General features: G+C 46.1%; 2 protein-coding genes across 12 annotated transcripts; both read left to right on the plus strand.

Annotated features, from left to right (window-relative positions):
• The first annotated feature begins 255 nt into the window (after window positions 1–255).
• Window positions 256–11,307, plus strand: GEMIN6 (gem nuclear organelle associated protein 6). Of its 10 annotated transcripts, XM_075046987.1 has the most exons (6): window positions 256–1,039; window positions 3,147–4,201; window positions 7,714–7,859; window positions 10,089–10,321; window positions 10,902–10,936; window positions 11,092–11,307. In XM_075046987.1, the coding sequence occupies exons 2-5, from the start codon at window positions 3,986–3,988 to the stop codon at window positions 10,913–10,915; spliced, it is 609 nt and encodes a 202-aa protein (XP_074903088.1). In that variant the 5' UTR covers window positions 256–1,039; window positions 3,147–3,985; the 3' UTR covers window positions 10,916–10,936; window positions 11,092–11,307. The 10 variants fall into 10 exon arrangements, with proteins under 10 accessions (XP_074903088.1, XP_074903087.1, XP_074903085.1 ...); XM_075046986.1 differs by having other exon boundaries at window positions 10,902–11,307; XM_075046984.1 differs by having other exon boundaries at window positions 256–1,043; window positions 10,089–11,307.
• Window positions 11,308–12,115: 808 nt separating this feature from the next.
• LOC142039885 (serine/arginine-rich splicing factor 7-like) lies at window positions 12,116–19,218 on the plus strand. Of its 2 annotated transcripts, XM_075046993.1 has the most exons (9): window positions 12,116–12,239; window positions 12,645–12,825; window positions 12,972–13,148; window positions 14,075–14,149; window positions 14,274–14,375; window positions 14,864–14,917; window positions 17,319–17,363; window positions 18,025–18,060; window positions 18,905–19,218. In XM_075046993.1, exons 1-9 carry the CDS (start codon window positions 12,218–12,220, stop codon window positions 18,927–18,929), a joined length of 717 nt encoding a protein of 238 aa, XP_074903094.1. In that variant the 5' UTR covers window positions 12,116–12,217; the 3' UTR covers window positions 18,930–19,218. The 2 variants fall into 2 exon arrangements, with proteins under 2 accessions (XP_074903094.1, XP_074903096.1); XM_075046995.1 differs by lacking the exon at window positions 17,319–17,363.
• Window positions 19,219–19,862: the final 644 nt, after the last annotated feature.

Here is a 19,862-nt window from a genome sequence, read left to right on the forward strand (position 1 = left end):
TCCCACCTCCCTCGGGCGCTGCGCAGGCGCGCGCCGGGGGGGTGGGGCGTCAGGGCGGAGCAGCGGGGGCGCCGGTTGCCACGGTGACGGCGGGGTGCGGCCGATGGCGCCTGACAGGAACGGGACGGGACGGGCCCGGCGCCCATCGGGGGAGCGGCGGCGGCGGCGGCGGGGAGGGTCGCTCGGTAGCCCCTGCGCCACCGGGAGTGGGGCGGAGGGGGCTTCCGGCAGCGGCGGGGCCCTGAGGTGAGCGAAGGGGACTGATATGGTAGAGGCCGACGGTTGGGAAAACCAAAGCTGGAGAGAAGGAAACCATGAGCAATTAAAACTGAACTGGGTGCTTGGTGAATTTATGATCTTTGCTGAAAAATGCACAGATAGGACTTTGCTGGATAAATATGGCCGGGAAAGATAGGAACTTCTGTCCTTGTTCCTGGCCTTGTAGATAATTTAGCTTAAAGTACCATATGGGTTGCATCGCTAATGTAAACATAAGAAGTACTAACGAGCATTCCATAGGGTAAGTTGTACCAAAACGTGTGAAGGACCGTACTGCGCAGAATCCGCTAAGGAGGATCAAGTAACGGACAAGTGAGGAAGACTATGGAAGACCACCAGAGGACCCCTGAAGACCACCATAGCACCTGAAAAGGCCTGCGCAAAGGACATTTACATATGCTAATAATCTCCTGGAAAAAAATTAATGAATATGTATGACAATTCTTGGAAATCTAATGAATATGCATCTAGAACTCGTATATAAACCATACGACTAGATCTGACAGGGGTACGCGATAAGTGGAGCGATCCCCCGTGTACCCAGTGCTGCAATAAAGAATGCCTGCTTTCCAAAACTCCAAAACCGAGTCTCGGAGAGTTTCTGAACTGCCGATTTATGGTAACAGTTGGCGACCCAGATGGGACACTGCTTCTGAATCTCAACAGATCCTGGGATCATAGGAACCTCAGGCGGCACTGGGATTTCTTGGGAGGGACCTTGATCCCTGGACTGAAGAGCTCGAAGCAAGAACTGCGATTTGTAAGTAAGGCATTCTTTTTGTAATTTTGGGGATTTGTGGTTTTGGTATTTGGTACCTATCTGTAAGATGCAGGCTTTTGACTGTGCAGGGTAGACATAGGGAAAGGACCCTATAGGAGAAGTGGTGTGGCCCCCCTGAGGATTTGAATCTTTCATGGGTACCTTTTTGGGTTGATGAGCACAATTGTTATTGCATTTATAAGTTTGCCTATCTTGGTGGTAATTTTATTTATAGTTATATTAAGTTGTTGTAAGAAAATCTGTATTCTGTGTGTAGTATAATAGAATTTGTGTTTCTATGTAATGGGGGCTGGAAGTTCCACTGGTGGAGTATTAAAGAAATCACCCTTAGGATGTATTTTATGACATTGGAAACAAATTGCTGGATCTCCAGGAGGTTTGGCCAAAAGAGCTGATTTGATAAAGTATTGTAATCAATGGTGGCCCCTTTATAAATTGGAAAATGTGGAAAAATGGCTAATGAATGGAACATTGAATTATAATACATTATTACAATTGATGTTATTTTTAAGAAAGGAAGGTAAATGGGATGAAGTAATGTATGCAGATATGTTTTTCATGCTGCGTCAACACCCTGAGTGGCAGAAGGAACGTGGAATTAATTTAGCTCCTTCAGATCCTCTTGTATTAGCATTAGAAAAGGATCAGAATAAATATACTGGAAAAGCTTTGAAAAGATGTTGCTCAGCTTGTAGAGTTGGACAAAGGTGTTTAAAATTGACTCAGGAAAAGGCAAAAGAGGATTTGGAAATGCTGGTGGCACCAGCATTGAGGCTGTTAAGACAGGAGGAGATGGAAGGTTGTAGGGAGAGGTCTGGAGAAGGGGAAGATGATCATATGATTGAGGGAGCAGGGCAAACCCCAGTAGCTGGTCAAACGCGAAGTAGACAGACAGGCTTACGGGCTCCATTGCGACAGGCTGTGGGAAATGATGGACCAATTACTGTAAAGGTTCCTTTTTCAATATCGGACTTAAATAATTGGAAAATTGCTGCAGGAAATTACCGAGATGATCCAGAAAAGGTGGCAAATGTCTTTGAAATTATGGTTAAAACTCAAAATCCAGATTGGCAAGATATCGAAGCTATTTTACAAGTATTGTTTGATAGTACAGAGAGGGATGTGATATGGAGGGCTGTAAGAACACATCTTCAAGCACAGATAGCTTCAAGAGCCTTACAGGGGCAAGTGGAGGATCATTTTCCCTCCGTAGATCCTAACTGGGATCCCAGTGATCCAGATAATAAAGGAATGATAGCTCGATATCAGAAATTGATATTATTTGGAATTCAGAATGCAACTCTGAAGGCTATAAATTAGTCCAAACTGTATGAAATAAAACAGGATAAGAAGGAATCACCAACTGATTTCTTGAATACATTAAAAGAAGCAGCTCGGAAATATACTACATTAGATATTGAATTGGAGGAAGGGAAAGGTCAGTTAGCCACTCTATTTATCGGGCAATCATCTGATGATATTCAGAGAAAATTGCAAAAACTCCAGGGGGCAGAGGCTAGGGACATTGGGAAAATGTTGGATATTGCTTGGGTTATATACAGGAATAGAGATCAACAAAAGGAAAAGGGAAATGCAAAGTTAATGGCAGCTCTTGAGACTATACAATTGTATCAAAAGGGCGCAAGAGGAGTGCCCAGAGGGAATATGAGAGGAGTTATACGAGGAAGAGGTAGGAGACGCGGACTGCTGAATCCAACTGTTGGACAGCATCAGTGTGCATACTGTAAGAAGGAGGGACATTGGAAAAGGGAATGCCCGGCTTTGTTGGAAGGAAAAGGAGAAGGAGTACCAATAGTACCCATAGAGGATGAAGATTGAGGAGGACCGGAGTACTCTTCCCCAGTGGAGCCTCTGGTTACAATTAAGCTGGGGAATGAGGAGGTAGAATGTTTGATAGACACAGGAGCAACATATTCAGTTTTAAATACTAAGAAACATGAACTAGGAATCGACATGGTGAAAGTTATTGGTGCAATGGGGAAAGCAGAAGAAAGACCATTTTTTAAACTTTTAAAATTTAAAATTGGAAAACAGTGGGTTACTCACCAATTTCTTTATTTACCAGGTGCACCGAAACCATTGATTGGTTGGGACTTACTGGAAAAACTTGAGGCAGGAATAAAATTCAAGGAAGGGGAAGTAGAAGTTTTAATACCAGAATCTAAATACATCCAAGCATCAGTGTTCTTGTTACAGGAGGATAAACTCATAAGTGAAGATATTCCCAGAGAAGTGGAAGAGGCAGTGGTTCCTTTCGTCTGGGCCGGAGAAGTACCCAGAAGGTCGAAAAGAGCCAAACCTGTGAGAATAGATCTAAAACCAGAATCGACACCAGTAAGGTTGAAACAGTATCACATAAAAATGGAAGCTAAACTAGGGCTATTGCCATTAATACAAAAATTTTTGAAATATGGGTTATTGAAGGAGTACGAGTCTAAATATAATACTCCAATTTTACCAGTAAGAAAGGCAGATGGAAAAACATATAGACTGCTTCAAGACTTAAGATCTATTAATCAGATAGTACAAGATATACATCCAGTGGTGGTGAATCCATATACTTTGCTGACAAACCTGACAGAAAAACAAGAATAGTTTACAGCATTAGATTTAAAAGATCTCTTTTTTTGCATCCCAGTTGCCCCAGAGAGTCAAAAAATATTTGCTTTTGAGTGGGAGAATCCTGAAACAGGGCGGAAAACTCAATATACTTGGACCGTGTTACCACATGGGTTTAAAAATAGCCCTACCATTTTTGGAAACCAGCTTGCTAAAGAACTTGAGATTTGGCGAGTAGAAAACAGAGAGGGTGTTGTACTCCAGTACGTAGATGATATCCTGCTGGCAGGGGAAACCCGAGAAGAATGTTTGAAGTTAACAATAAGCCTTTTGAATTTTCTCAGAATGAGTGGTTACAGAGTGTCACAAGAAAAGGCTCGGATAGCACAAGAAACTGTAATGTATTTGGGTTTTGAGATTTTTAAAGGACATCGACAGCTATCAGTGGACAGAAAAGAGGCTATTTGTCGTCTTCTGGAACCAAATACTCTTCGAGAATTACGGACCTTCCTCGGGATGACAGGATGGTGTCATTTATGGATCGATGAGTATGGCCTAATGGTAAGACCACTGCTTTAAAAAATCTTGAACAAGCACTATTGAAGGCACCTGCATTGGCATTACCAAATTTGGAAAAACCTTTTGAATTGTTTGTCCATGAGAAGTGAGGGATAGCACTGAGAGTGCTTACCCAGTGTCTTGGACCTCTATGACGAGCAGTGGCGTATTTTTCTAAACAATTGGATACTGTGAGTCAGGGATGGCCTGGATGTTTGAAGGCTGTGGCAGCTACTGTAATATTAATACAGGAAGCATGGAAGTTCACTTTGGGCCAGAGAATTACAGTATATGTACCAATGTATTGGCTTTGTGTGGCAAGGTTTTGGTAGCGGGGGGGGTTACAGGGGTGGCTTCTGTAAGAAGCTGCTGGAAATCTAATGAATATGCATCTAGAACTTGTATATAAACCATACGACTAGATCTGACAGGGATATGTGATAGGTGGAGCGATCCCCCATGTACCCAGCGCTGCAATAAAGAATGCCTGCTTTCCAAAACCGAGTCTCGGAGAGTTTCTGAACTGCCGATTTACGGTAACAGGACAGCGGCAGGGGGCCGCCTCCAGAGCGGAGGCCGGCGGGGTGCAGGGAAGTGCTTCAGGCTTGCGGCCATCCTCCCAAAAGGATGCTGCAGGCTTGGGAAGGCGGTCTGGCAAGACCAGCAGAGCTGTTCTCACCAGACAAGTGGCTGTCGTCTCCCGAATGGCCTATTTACGACGTGACCTCTGCCAGGAGCTTCTGCTAGTGCAGTTACTTGAGTTAGGAGAGTTGCACTTCTTTGTGACCTTCATGAAGGTTAAATTTATGGTTAGAGAGCTGGACTGACTGCCCATGATAGTGACCTGTATCTGTAAGGTATGGCTGAGATGACAGGGTAAAAAAGTACTCCAGGGCTTCGTGGTTCAGAACAATTAAATAACCACATGCGCAACAATGGAGGGGAGAAAAAAAAAAAAAAGAGCGGGGACCGAGACTAGCAAGAATTAAATCCAAAGATGTGTGGAGTATTTTGCTCAAAAGGGACTTTGAAGAAACCGCCCTCCAGTCTGTGATCCAGAAGGGGACCGGTTAGGAAGCTATTTAGGCTGTAAACAACTAAAACATGATATGCACATAAATATATAAAAACAAGCTACGTTCCTTCTTTCCACCACTTACCTTTCAAACAGATTTCCTATTGCTTGCTTATAGTGAAAACAATTAGATTTGCTAACCCCTGCTTTCTAATAAACTAGAAATGCGAAAGAAAACAGTAGCTGAACGCAGTGGCATAAGCCATTCGTAAATAATCCCCATAGCACGGTGGAAGTTGAATTCAAACATCACAAAACCAAAAAATTACCTCCTTAAGCCTGCAAAGTAAGATGATCTCATTTTGTACCCCTTTTTTTCTGTTATGCTCACAAAATCATCGCATGCTTGCTTTCACTCAAATTACTGAAATGATGGCAGCTTGTTTGCTTCATCCATAGGAAGCTTTTCATTAGTAGTGTTAAAAGAGAGCAGCTTTTGGATCTGGGGAGGGCAGAAATCAAGTTTTTTCACCTTCACAGCAGCACAGGAAAGCTTGTGAAGACAACTCAAAGCCTGGGAGCAAAAATACCTTATTTTTACAGAGCAGGTACACACACCGCCCATCTCTACCTACTTACGCACTGATATACTGAACGAACTGCTTACTGCTTAATGATTATCTCTCTGTAACTTTACATACCAAGGACTGGTGTTTGTCAAGGATTAAGCCTGTCAGAGACTGGTACTTGGGAGTGATGAGCAAGAAGGAGCCATGAGCAATCACAGAACTTAATTAAATGTTTGATGAATTTACGATCTTGTTGAGAAGGCACAAGCAGAGGCCTTGCTTAAATAGATAGGGCCGGAAAAGATAAGAACTCCTGCCTTTGTTCTTGTCCTTGTAGATAATTTAGCTTAAACTAGCCGTATGGTTTTACGTCACTAATGAAAACCTAGATAATAAGAGCACTGACAAGCACTGATGTATCAAAACATGTAAAGAACCATGCTGCGCCTGAGGAGGGTCAAGTAGTAGACAAGTGAGGAAGGCTGTGGAGGACCACCAGAGACCTTCAGTGCGCCTGCGTAAAGGACGTTTGCATATGCTAATAGCTTCCCGGAAAACTAATGCATATGTATAACATTTCTCGGCAATCTAGTGAATGTGTACGTAGAACACGCACTTAACCTGCACAGTTAGGCCCGACGGTGTGCACGGCAGGTGGAGCGATCCCCCGTGCATCCAGCGCTGCCAGTAAAGAATACCTACTGAACAGTTAATCAAACTATTGCGTTAGCTTCTGTGCATCAGCAGACGGATGGCTCGAGGGGGCTCGAGCCGCCATTTTGGGGTTAGCGGCCCCAGAGCCCGGGCGGGGTCGCGGCGGGCCGGGTGAAGCGGGGCCGGACGCGGGGCGGGTGTGAGCGCTGCGGGCCCCGCCTCCCCGCGTGGCAGCCGCCCTGGTGGGTACGGCCCTGCACCTGAGGGACGTGCGCACCCGCGGTCACGGAGCGCTCCGGCCCTGAGCGCTTCCTGGCCTCGGCGGCCTCGGCCGCCGTGCTCCACGGTGTGGGTGGCGGGGGCGGCGCGCGGCGGCGGGAAGCGGCGGTCCCGCCGGGGCCGGGCCCAGCTCCCGCTCCCAGGCGCCCTCGGCAGGGCCGGGAACCGGGCGGCCGGCCAGCGGGGATGCGGGTGCGGGGCCGGGGCGGGGGGGACCCGGGGTGCTCCCCTGCCCCCGCGGCGCCCGGCTGCTCTCCCTGCCGGCTCCGTCTGGCTGCCGGCGCTGCCCGTCCCGCCGCCCGCTGCCTCCGCCGGCAGCGGGCAGGCGCTGAGGGGGGTGGCAGCGCCAGGGAGCCGGGAGGGAGCGAGGGAGGGAGCGAGCTTCCTCCGGCCCTTCGGCCTCCCGCCCTGCGCTGCCCCCATCTCTCTCCGCCGAGGGGTGCTGGGACGGAGGCGAATGCCCGGGTGGCCCCAGACTGGGGCCGGGGTGGCTTTACCGTCCTTACCAGTCGCGCAACTGGTGCGGGGTGAGGAGGGTGACGGCACTTGGTGCTCGCCCTGCCGTCGGGGGTGAGGATAGAGCCGGGATGCGGGCGGACGCCGCTTCTCCGCAGGCGGTGGAAGGGCTTGGGCAGGGGGGATGTGCCGGTACGCAGAGCAAAGCCGGTAAACTTCTGTCCTCGAGGGACAGGCGTCCCGAAGGTTTTGTAAGAGGGCAGAGCAATAAATAGAATGTTTAATGCAATGGGGAAGTGTTAAGTTAGCAGCAGAGTGATGTTTGAGGCTGTGCCCTGTGCCCCGAAAAACACACGAACTGGGTGGGAAATTACAGAGCTGCAGCAATATGCAAACCACTTGTGTGAATGTTTGCTTTTATAAGAAGCAAATTGTGTTTAAGACAGATGGAAGATCTTTACCTGGAGGCAAACTCAGTTCTGATGTGAAGGGCAAAGCAAAAGGTTTCATTGCTTCTACTAATCACCCTGGCTGTTTTCTAGGTTCTGGACGTAGGAAATATGAATGACTGGCAGAGGAAGAGCCCTCTAGACTGGGAAACGTACGTGAACAAAATGGTGAAAGTTGCTGCAATTGAGAAACATGAGTATGAAGGATGGGTCTTAACAGTCGATCCAGTTTCTGCCAGGTAAGTACCAAACAAAGCTTTTGCTTCTGTAAGGCTAAGAGAAAACAAGTTTTTCAGGAAGATAAAAGATACCAAGACTGAAGCAAACTTATTTGGAGCAAAAACTGCATGTTGGGGCTGCATGTCCTGTTTTTTAAATGGCAAGGCCTAAGAGAAAGTAATATTGTAGCTGATGAGGCCAGTTCACTTAAACCCACTTTAATCTCATTCAAAGGACTGATAAATTTGGGGAATAGGTAACGTGGATTCACGCTAACTTTATTGTGGACCTGAGGTTAGTACTTTAAATGATATCCATGCGTTTAGGACTATTTTTAATAATATACCAAGGCCTGCCTCACAGAGAGAGCAGGGATGCAGGAATGTTTTTAATGCTTTAGGTGTTGAAATCCTTATCCTCTGCCCAGAGTTCTTGCATTGATGCCCTGCTTTCCCCTACAGCTAGACACCCGTGAGGGTGTAGTGGCTGCTTTGGAGAAGAAGCAGGGAAAATCAGCAAGGGCATTGGACGGAAAGTCAGATGTCATTGTCCAGAAAGACAGGTCTCTAGTATCTCAAGTGAGTAACTTGAAAACAGGGTTTGAAAGGCAGAACGCACCAGGGAATAGGCAGAAATTTGGCTCCTTGCTGCCAGAGCTTTTTCATACCTTTTTGGTTGTGAGCACAAGATGGAGGCTAGAAACTAAAACATCCAGCTTCTGATGTGTTTCAGAAGAATTGGTTGTTGCTTCAACTCTGGAGTAGCTCTGATACTCTGTCTTCTCTTGGAGTTGCTTATTGTTTTGGTAGGAAAGGTGTGCACAGCTGTGAGTGATTCTGGGGATGGCCCAGGCTAAAATCAAGGCATGTTTCATTGCACATTTCCCAAAAAGTCATTATTTCCACTAATGGTGGCAACAGTAGATTAGCAAAATGCTGGCATCAAATTCTGGAATTTTTCTTCCCACAAGAGGGAAGATGCTCTTTGTTGACATATAGGGAGGAGATCCTGGCAACAAGCTGCCTTCCTACCTGTATTTTAGGACTTCTGGGATGTAAGTGCCCTTGGGAAAAGACCAGGCTGCTATAACATGAGCCAGAACCTGCTGTGGTGTGTTCCTGTTGTAATAGTCAAGTGTTGTGGTTTAACCCCAGCCAGCAACTAAGCCCCACGCAGCCACTCGCTCACTCCCCCCTGGTGGGATGGGGAAGAGAATCAGAAGAATAAAAGTGAGAAAACTCGTGGGATGAGATAAAGACAGATTAATAGGTAAAGCAAAAGCTGCGCACACAAGCAAAGCAAGGAATTAATTCACCACTTCCCATGGGCAGCAGGTGTTCAGCCATCTGCAGGAAAGCAGGGCTCCGTCACATGTAACGGTGACTTGGGAAGACAAACGCCATCACTCCAAATGTCCCCTTGCCTCCTTCTTCTTCCCCCAGCTCTATATTACAGAGCATGACGTCCTATGGTCTGGGATATCCCTTGGGTCAGTCGGGGTCAGCTGTCCAGGCTGTGTCCCCTCCAACTCCTTGTGCCCCCCCAGCCTGCTCGCTGGTGGGGTGGGGTGAGGAGCAGAACAGCCCTTGGCTCTGGGTAAGCCCTGCTCAGCAGTGACGAAAACATCCCTGTGCTATCAACACTGTTTCCAGCATAAATCCAAAACACAGCCCCATACCAGCTAGGGTGAAGAAAATTAACTCTACCCCAGCCAAACCCAGCACATCAAGCTATAGTTTTCAGTTAAGAAACTAGCAACACTCATTAAAAAAAATAAATTATTTTAGTAATGATCAATAACTAAGTATTAATAATTCATCATTAAAAGGTTCTGCTGTTGTCAGCTGCCACCATTGCCTTCAGCATTCAAAGTGCTGAATGTATGAAGGTATTGTTCTTTTTGAATGTTGGAAGATTTAAGGTTCTTCAGCAAGGCTGGGAATGCTGCACAAAAATACTTAGATTCCCAGTCCTGATTTTAATGTACACTTTGCTTTTTTTAAAGTAACGTTCTGCTTGATAGTATCTAGAGTAGTTTCAAATTCAAGGCTAGAAGTTACCTGCAAAGCCCCGCATTTTCAGTATTTTAAGGGTATAGCAGCATGCTTTTCAAGAAAAATGCTGGGTACTCCATATTGCCTAAATACCTGGGTTACGGTGATGCTAATGAGCACTCATCTCCAAGAATCTTGGCCTGCATTTCTCAGTCTTCAGTTAAGTACAGTGACTCATACATCTTTCCTTGGCAGTATTGTCCTTGCAACTTTCCTGGAGAATGAAAAAGTGTCCATATCCATTGTCTTGGGCCATGCTGTCCAGGAGGTTGAAATACTGAAAGAAGGGGACGATGAAATGAAGCAACGGCTTTCCTGCATATTTGCACCTGAAGAAAGCAAAGCCTACAGCCCAGAGGAACTTGAAAAGAGGAAGAACAACTTGAAGACTTGGCTAGAAACAAACCACATCCCTGTAACAGAGCAAGGTGAATCGGGAAGAACGCTATGTGTGGCGGGGGTATTAACTATTGACCCACCATACGGCCCAGAAGAGTGCAGCAGCTCCAATGAGATTATTCTTTCTCGGGTTCAAGGCTTGATACAGGGCTATCTTGAAAAACAAGAGTGATGTCTGCTGTTTAAAGCAGTTGTCTTTAGAAATGGGTCTACCCACCCTATTTTAGGAACTGTCCTGGGTATCAATATTCACTATTTGCAAAAAATGCTGGGTTTAGGTCCTTTTGTCTGATTTTTTATATGTTAAGAAAAGGATAAAACAAGCAGTATAAACTGAAAGCACGAAGTGTTTTCCATGCACTATTTTTTATTAAAAGCAAGCCATTGAATAATGATGATGTATTAAACTGATATGTCTGTTTACTGTATCAGTATTAAGCTGATACATCAGTTAGATAAGTATTTTTTGTAACGGTATTGTGAAAGATGATATATGATAGATTTAAACTGTGTTTTCCTCTGCCTTCAAAATTAATTATCTAGTGGTGTAGGCATGTTTGTTTGAACTGCTTCCCAGATTTTTTTATTTTTTTTATTTTTTTTTTCCAGAAAGAGGATTGTGACACTTGGACTTCCCAAACCAGGTGAAAAATCTGTTGAGAAAGCCCCCCCCCCAGGTTTTAAAAACATTTCCTATCTATATTTGTTATTTTAGAGCAGCAGTGGTTGGCAGACCCTTGTTCCTTAGAGAATTTTTTGCAGTTCAGTAAGTTTGTGTTTCTTAATGCTTTGTTTCTAGTTGATGGCAACACACAGTGCAAGAATCATTATGTGATTATTCCCGAGATTAATAATCCGGTCAGGAGCCTTTAGACCCCTCATTTCTCTCTTGGTGTAGATTTGTTCTGTCTTATGAAAGCACCAAAACACATGGTGGTGTGCTCAAAGGCATTTGAAGAGTCTGTTTAACCCTCGTTAATAAAAAGGTCCTCCTCATTCCTACTGTGGTTTACTTAGAATTACTTTGGATGGGCCAGGTTCATGCTGGTTTCTCTTAAAAATCGTCTACTGCACATACGCTCCTGTGTGTGTCTCCCTGAAAAGGTTGGTGATGCCAACGCACAAACGCTTCAGCTGCCTGTCTGGATGAGGGGATCGACAGGTGCCTGAGCTCTGGGGCACCTGAGGCTAGCTGGGAGGTATTCAGTGCGAGGTAGCGTCAGGTCAAACTCCACTCAAGACATTTCAGAAGAGCCTGAGCGTGCCTCCTTAGAGGGAAGGTAACACCTTCTCCCTCCTCACCGGGGAATAAGGAGCCTGGGGGGCTCCTTCACCTCCAGTCTCAGCAGGGCCAGAGGCTGAGTGACTGGTCTCCCGTGGGGGATGATGACTGGAACAAGTGGTTCTCGTCTCCCCTGCTCCCCCTTTCCACCGCCGGGCCTTCCTCACAGGCAGGCGCACTATGGGCAGGCGCTCTCAGGCGGGGCTGGCTGCGGGCGAGCCGCAGTTGTCCGGGCCCGTGAGGAGCCTCGCTGACGACGTGAGCCCCGGGGGCGGCACGTCGCTACGGCCACCACGGACGCGGGGCCTGCGCGGCAGGCGTGACCAGCCGCCCCGGTGGAAACCACTCGGGAAGGGCGCGTCCCCGCCGGCAGCCGCTGAGGGGAGCCGCGGCCGGGCACCAGCCGCTCCCGCCTCCGCCCAGCTCCGCGGTGCGCAGGCGCGGCCGGCCCGCCGCCGTTCTCGCGACACCTGCCCGCGCCCGAGGAGCGCGATCGTCTCGCCCCGCCCCGCGTTGCCAAGCGACCGGAGCCCCGCCCAGCCCCCCCCTCCCCCGGTGCGGCCGTCGGGGCGCGGCGCGCAGTCGCAGCGGCGGCTCCCTCTGTGGAAGGGTCGCGCGCGGGGCTCGGCCTGCAACCGGGAAGATGTCGCGCTACGGGCGTTACGGTAAGGGGGAGCGGGAGAGGGGGGCGGTGCGGAGCGGGTAGGGGGCTGCCGTGGCGGGGCGGCGCGGTTCGCGGCGCGCCGAGGGTGGGAGAAGGCGGCGGTTGCTTCGGGCGGGCGGGCGTGAGAGAAGATGGCGCCGAGGGGCTGCGGAGGGCGGCGCTGGGAGTAGGCCGCCGCGGCGAGGCTGCTGGGGCCGCGGGGCTAACGAAGAGTGGGCCCTGGTGCGGGTGGGGGGGGAGGGAAGGCGCGGCGCCGGCGGGAGCGCACCAAAATGGAGGCGGTCTCAAAGATGGCGGCGCCTGCGGGCGGCGGGGGGAGGGGCGGCGGCGGCGGCCGCGCGCGCGGCCTCGTGTCCAGCGCCACGCGTGCGCGCTGCGGCCGCTGACACGGCGTCCGTCCCGGCAGAGACCAAGGTGTACGTGGGGAACCTGGGCACGGGCGCGGGCAAAGGCGAGCTGGAGAGAGCCTTCAGCTACTACGGGCCCCTGAGAACCGTGTGGATCGCCAGGAACCCGCCGGGGTTTGCCTTCGTGGAGTTCGAAGACCCGAGGGATGCTGAAGACGCTGTGCTCGGCCTCGATGGGAAGTATGTGCACGCCTAAAATCTCCTTGACTGCTCGGGCTGCAGTTTCTGACTTCTGCGGCCCGCACCGATCATTGATACCCATTCTGTGTGTAACGAGCATAGGGGAGAAAAGAATTCCTGTGATTAATACATACAATATGTTGCAGGATAATATGTGGCTCCAGGGTTAGAGTGGAAGTGTCAACGGGGATGCCTCGTCGCTCCCGTTACGACAGGCCTCCTGCGCGGCGCCCCTTTGACCCTAATGACAGATGCTACGAGTGTGGTGAGAAAGGCCACTATGCTTATGATTGTCACCGCTATAGTCGCCGAAGGAGGAGCAGGTACGTGTGGGGCCAGGGTGGCTGGGTTGCTTCGCCAGTTCACTTTTGTGTAGCTCTTGTTAGCAAAGAACAGAATGTTACGCCAATTTTAACTCTTAATGTTGTAAGTCAACAGGTTTATATCACAATTTTTTTTTGCTAATACATATAAAATGTTAATATCTTAATAATCAACCTGGTCAAAACCTTTCAGGTTTCTTCGTTTGAGTCAGTCGCCTTGATTCAGAATGTCACGAGCCTTAAGATTTCATGCTGAGGCGCCTTGCAAATCCGACACTTAAGATCCTCCTAGACCTTGAGGTGATCAGCATAAGAGGCCAGATCCCCTCGAGCCATCTACACGTAGCTTCACCTTATTCTTTAAGGGCAGAAAATTTGAGACGGTGATCGCCGTAACAGTAAATTTGGCTTTCAATTGGGGCCCCCCTCCGGTTTAGAAAGAGGAACACCAGATTGACCACATTCCCACCTAGAAAAATCTTCTTGCGTCAATCAAGCCTCACCCTGGCTCATTGGGCTGTCAGTTTGATCGTCGTTAGATTGAAGAGAACACCTAGATGCAGCGATCGGCTATAGATACTTCTAGATCGTCTAGATCTGCTAGACCTTGGGCCAAAGAGGGTCGACCTGCAAACTTGCAAGGTTTATTTTAAATACACATTACAGTGTTTTCTATTCTAATGTAATTCTGCAATGTAATTCAGCTTTTAACATTTTTCTAGGTAGTAAAATGCTCAAGACAAGTAGGCCCAGAGATTTTTCCAACTGACAGATGCTAGTGGTGTGTTTTTGTTGGTTTGGTTTGGTTTGGCTTTTTTTTTTTTTCTTTTTAGTTTTCTGAAATCAGTTTTGACTTCAGCAGGGCCTCACATGCACTGATTGCTGCAGCTGTTTCCTGATACCTGTTTTCTCTAACCTAAAACCAGGTCCCGGTCTAGATCCCGTTCAAGGTCCCGAGGAAGAAGGTATTCTCGGTCACGCAGTCGGAGTCGTGGTAGGAGGTAGGTTTCTGGCTGTTGTGTTTTCATTCTTTTTCTTTCTCCTCCCTCTGCTCCAGCCCTTTCTGTAGTCCTAGTGATAAGTACCATGCAGTAATTTTGGTTGTTTTTTCCCTTTGTTTTGTAGATCAAGGTCAGCTTCCTACCGCAGGTCCAGATCAATCTCTCCTCGTAGGTATAGATCATTTTCACCCCGCAGATCTCGGTCTGGTTCTTTAAGGAGATCAAGGTATGTATTTTCTCTTAAGCCTACAACATTGTTGAAGGGAATGTAACTGTTGGAGTTAACATTTAAGTTTGTATTTAGCAGTCCGTGTGTTTTCAGGAACCTTCATAGTGTACATCCCCGAGAGCGAATCTGAACAGTTTCTTTGAAGTTAAAAATTTAAGCATATAATTTTGGAACTGCTGCTTCTGAGCTTTTTTTTATACTGTTGTGAAGTTACAGCCTTGATCTATGGTTAAGGTTTCCTACTTCAGCCTCAAGGATACAGGGAGTAATTACGCTTAGTTGACGAGTGTGGTGGGATTTATTGTGGGGATGGTAGTACTGGCCAAAAGTACTACAGCTTTCTGATAATAAAAGTTATTTCTGCAAAACCTATAGTTCCAACAAAATTCTCTGAGGTCAGTATCATAAAAGTCAAAGAATATTATCTCAGCTGAGTGAACCATGTAGTAGTAGTTGAGCTCTCACTGCTTTTTTATTTTTTCTAGATCTAGGTCCAGATCACGCTCAAGGTCCCGATCTGTTGTATGGCCTCGAAGCAGGTAAGATACTTGTTTAAATTCAAACCAGTAATGGTTTTGGGGTGGTTTTGGTTTGTTTTTTGCTTCCCCAGGGGAGTTTGGCTGGAAGGGGTTAGAAGGTTGTGCAGCATAGCAGTATTCACACTTAAGGTTAATAATTTATGGCTTTTCAGACTAAAGTAGTGGTTGATTTCTTGTGATAAACATGAGTGTGTTTTGGTGGGTGGCTGCTATATATAGTCTATGTATATGTAGCCATAAATAAAGCATATATATGATTTAAGGTCTGTGGAGAGAAGTTCTGAAAACTAGTTAATGCGTATGCATGTAGAGAATGTTTGACCTTGTGTCCTGCAGGAAATGCTGCTTAGGTTTTTCTTGGCCTGTTTTTTTCTAAATCCCAAATGCTGGGGGTGGGGAAGCGATGAGAAGGTTGCTGCTATTGACTGAACTCTTGCTTATGGCTTTTCAGCTTTGTCAGTTCCAGTTCTGAGAGTTAGATCAAATTAAATTGCTGTAGTGCTAAGCACTACCTTATATGGGGTAGGACGCTTGAGTCCAGAGTTTTGGAGGGCTGAATGAACAGGACCATGAGTCCTAATGCCACAGGGGATTTTGAAGGACTGCTCTGACATGTAGCCCTGGTTTTGTGGATCTGGATGTTTTCCATGCTGAAATGGAAGTTGAGGAAAATGGGTATAGAATACACATTCTTGCATTATTTTCCTCTGTCCTTTGTGATACATCTTAGTTGGATGCAGGATGAAAGAGTAGGATAAAAATGGGATGGACATGAGAGCTGATAAGTTGGAAGAAGCTGTCTTTTGTTTTGCATTAGAACGGGGGAAGAGAAATGTTTTTTAGGGGTCTGCCTGCTACTTCAGGACTTGCACATTGAGCCTTCAAGGCGGTGATGATTGTTATTATTACTAGACCTGTCCTGATTTACCACTTGTACAAGTCTGTAATGCAGGAGATGACTAGCCAGGCTCAAATTGCATGCTGCTACTGTGCAAGAGTCTGGATATTGATGATGTTGCTTGGTGACTTCTAGTTCTGAGATAGTCGTGTTCCTGTATGAAAGACTCGATACTTGCACTGAAATTTCTGAGGAATGCTGGCTTTGCATAGGTCTGCAATTGCAGTGGTGAGAAGTGGTAGTTCAGGACTGGAGTTATGGAAGCACGGTGAAAACTCCAGCCTCTGCTAATACAGCAAAACAGTAGTACGTAACCGGTGCTGCTTCTAGAGCTTTTGATTTGCAGTCCTGCTTTGTTGCTGTGCCTCTCGGAAGGAGGATTTGCCAGCAGTTCTTGTAGTAAGATGATGCTCTTGCGTGCTGCCTTACTCTATTTCTTACTAAAGGAAAAAGTCATGCTTATGCTACGAAAAACAAGTTTGGGGTACAGAGCAACTCCATTCTGTGTAACACTCCATTCTGTGTAACTGTGATGATGCAGTAACAAAATTACTGGTTATAGTGTTAGGAACTGTGACAGAGGATGGCTCAGCATAGTGACCAGGCAGGTTTTAAAGCAGTGGCACCGAACTCTGTGCTTAAGTTGTGCCAGCAGTGTCCACATAGTATTTCTATAAGTTAATAGGCCGGGTAAAGGTGAATCTTGATTGGCCTTTAAAAACTGTTTGAGCAGAAATAGAATAAAAGTTTCTTACAGTTTTGGCCAAGTCTATTAAACTACTAACTATCTCAAATACTGGGCTTTCTGATGTTCAGTAATACCACATGCCTGAATTCCACACTCAAGGAGGACAGATATTTTCTAAGTAACAGCAAATACTTGAGTTGGTAAAGTAACATGATAAACATGGGAGGAAAGTCTCACTGTTTGAGGAGATGACACTGGGACAAGCTGGGAATAGTTTGTACATTAGTAACGAGATACTGAAAACTGAAATGCTGTTTTCATTGGGTAACTGATGAAAGAGCTATATTATACTTGAATAAAAGTGGCACTGGGAACTTGATCTGAAGAATGCATCAGCTCTTTGGCACACATACTTACCTGTGGCTGATTCCAGGCTCTTAAAGTGCTATTAAAAGATGTTCTAAGATGACACTTTAAACTATTCTTCCCTTTACGGAAGGGACGCTTGCAGGCAGGGAGAAAGTCTGGGAGCCTGGTACAAGGTCTTTGGTTTTGTGAAGGTAGTAGCTGAAGCTTTGCTTGGGGAGCTTCTTGTGCTTGTACTCTTGTGTTCTGATAAGTGAGGTCTCTGGAATAAGAGCTAAAGGATTCTCCTGAAATGTCACAAGAAAAGCCTGCAGCACCAGACACCAGAGCCTTCCTCTCTGGTTTGTGATGCTATGTAGTATGAATTCGCTGTTGCTGGTTTAGCTAACTTTCATTGTATGTGCATGCCACTGGCCGCTTTGCTGAGCTTTATTTTTCTCCTGTTGTAGGTCTGGGTCCCATGGTAGATCTAAATCTGGCTTACCTGCTAAAAGGTGAGCGTATAAATACAAGTAGCACTCAGTTGTTTATTTGGGGGGAGGGGGGGTTGTTTTTTTTGGTCATAATTTGAAATCTCTGCATGGACCAGTATTTGTGTTGCACATGGAAGAGTTTGGGTTTTTTGTTGTTTTTTTAACAGCTGATTTTTAAATACTTTCATACATTATTTTTATGTATTTTTTTAATAGCTGGTTTTTGTGGGACAGTAGGCAGTTCTTCCAGAAGGGTTGGGGATACCAGTTTTTGTTTAACCCATGATTGTAACAAAAAATATTTTTTACAGGATTTGGGGTGTATCTTTCCCTACTTTTGTTCTCAACTGTCTGTAGTTCTCAGTCTTCCTGACTTGACTCTACTCGATTCACTGCTCCTGCTTTGCAGGATTACTGTGATCATTTTATAGCTGCTTTGAAGCTGTGTGTTGCTCTTTTCCTGAGGGCTCTGGCTTTCAGCAGTTCTTCTCAACTGCAGCTTCTTGCTTAAAGTAATTGGGTATACTTGCTATCAGCAGCATTAAGGGTGCTGCCTTTGAGTTTATTTAAGAACATCAAACTATTACTACTGTTTTTAAATGGTCAAAAGTGGTTACTGAGTGTATACAAGTTTACAACATTGATTGTTTTGTTTTGTTTGTTTTGTTTTTTTTTTCAACAGTCGCTCAAAGTCCAGATCACCATCTCCAAAGAGAAGGTAGGAATATCTTAAAACTGGAGCGTGCCATACAGTTACATAGAACTAGTATCTGGATTGGTTGCTATAGAAGTTAACTTGTGCAAGGATAAAAGCTTAAAGCTTTTTACTTGTCTTAATTTGTGAACTGTGAAAAGATGAATTGTTATGGGCACTTCCTACAGCCGGTAGTCAGAACTTCATGGTAATAACTCTAAGGTAACCTACTTAAATTAAATTTTAAAGGACAACAGAAAATGTGGGCAAATGAGAATCAACTATCCTGAGGACCCTGAGGAATTGAGAATCTGGGAAGAAGTGGGTAATGTAAGGTGTGGAGCAAACCTTGAATACGTGGTAGGATTAAATTCCTGCTGGTGGCTCCTGACAGCTGGCTCTCACTCAGTTGCACAGCTGCCAAGTTTTGCTGTGCGCTGTGGAGTAAGAAGCGAGTTTTCCCACGTAACCAGAGAAGTACGTGCTGGAATTTACCTAGTCTGAGACAGGGCTAGCCATAAGGTACTATACTGGAACTGTGTAGGTTATGGCAGGGTAAGAATTCCTCTGCACAGCTGGAGCACAGGCTCCCAGGTGCTTTCTGAGCAGGTTTGATGTCTCATCTAGCTGTCGCAGCTGATGTCTCTTATTTTGCCTGCCCTTTTCAAGCTTAAAGCAGTCGTTACTAAAGGTGTAAAATATAGCACTTTTCTCATTATTCATGAACTGGAAATGAAAACAGCATGGGGAGAGGCATTATGAGGCAGGGGGGGAGGGCTCCTGAGCAGAGGAAACCTGGGGGTAGCAGGCACAGTTTCTGTTGGTTTTGCTGTAGGAGTTGGTCTTAATCTTTTTCTTTCCCTTTCAGTCACTCACCATCAGGAAGCCCTTGAAGGAGTGCAAGTCCTGAAAGAATGGATTCAAATTTAAAAAGTTTAAGAAGAAAATTTATTTTGTTTACATTATTATAAGGGATTTTGTGGTGTCTTTATAAATGTAAGGGCTTAGTCCTAGAAGGCTGTTTCTATTGACTAACAATTGGCATGAATCTGAATCTTTTAAAAGTCTTATTAGTAGACTAATGCAAAACTCTTTTGTTGTGTTAACATTCTGTGATCTGGAAATGTTGGGCTTTTTTTATTGGCGCATTGAAATAAACTGTGCATTTCTAATGAAGAAATATTTTGTGATAACCCTACTGTTTCTGTTAACATTTGGGTAGCTGAAGCAGGTCATGTGCCACTGTGGTGAAAAGCAGGTGGCAGGCTGTTGCAGGCACTTGTGAATCGAGCGTAGTGCAGCAGCCAGTCGAGGGCTGTCCTGCAGGTGTGTGCCTGTGGCAGGACTTCTTCCTGTAGGTGCTGATGGGAGTTGCCAGTACCAGCTGTCGTTCTTTCTCACTGTTCGGTCTTGAATGTTCTGGTGATCTGTACCTTGTGGTTTTATTTGCACCTCCTCAAAGCTCAGTGAAGCTGAAAACCTGTCTGGAGGTGCTTGTACACTTGATGATTTGACTGACTGACTTAGAAAAATGTCTACAAAGGGCATTAACAGATGGAAAAACCAATGAATGTGTGAATGCTGGTCTGCCTGTCCTGTTGATTAAAGGACTTGAAGGTATTTGGAATACTTCTGGAATGTAAACTATTGAAGTAAATATTTTTAGAAGTCTTGTTTTATGTCCTGGTTGTCCAAATAGTACTACTTCCTTGCATACTTAAGATAAATTGGTCGTTCTGGTGCAGAAGATGATAGATAGATTTAGATACTCTTTTTAGGAAATGAAGGCTTTTCTTACAAATTGAAGGTCACAAGCAGAACCTGCA

The sequence above is a fragment of the Buteo buteo genome, chromosome 15 (genome assembly GCF_964188355.1).
Source record: "Buteo buteo chromosome 15, bButBut1.hap1.1, whole genome shotgun sequence".
NCBI lineage: Eukaryota > Metazoa > Chordata > Aves > Accipitriformes > Accipitridae > Buteo > Buteo buteo.

Coding starts and splice junctions, on each gene's coding strand:
- GEMIN6 (XM_075046984.1), top strand. CDS start 3,986: ATGAGTGGTTACAGAGTGTCACAAGAAAAGGCTCGGATAGCACAAGAA. Junction 4,202..7,713: donor TCGATGAGTATGGCCTAATG/GTAAGACCACTG, acceptor GCTGTTTTCTAG/GTTCTGGACGTAGGAAATAT. Junction 7,860..10,088: donor GTCGATCCAGTTTCTGCCAG/GTAAGTACCAAA, acceptor TTTCCTTGGCAG/TATTGTCCTTGCAACTTTCC.
- LOC142039885 (XM_075046993.1), top strand. CDS start 12,218: ATGTCGCGCTACGGGCGTTACG. Junction 14,150..14,273: donor AGTCGGAGTCGTGGTAGGAG/GTAGGTTTCTGG, acceptor TTTGTTTTGTAG/ATCAAGGTCAGCTTCCTACC. Junction 17,364..18,024: donor TCTGGCTTACCTGCTAAAAG/GTGAGCGTATAA, acceptor TTTTTTCAACAG/TCGCTCAAAGTCCAGATCAC.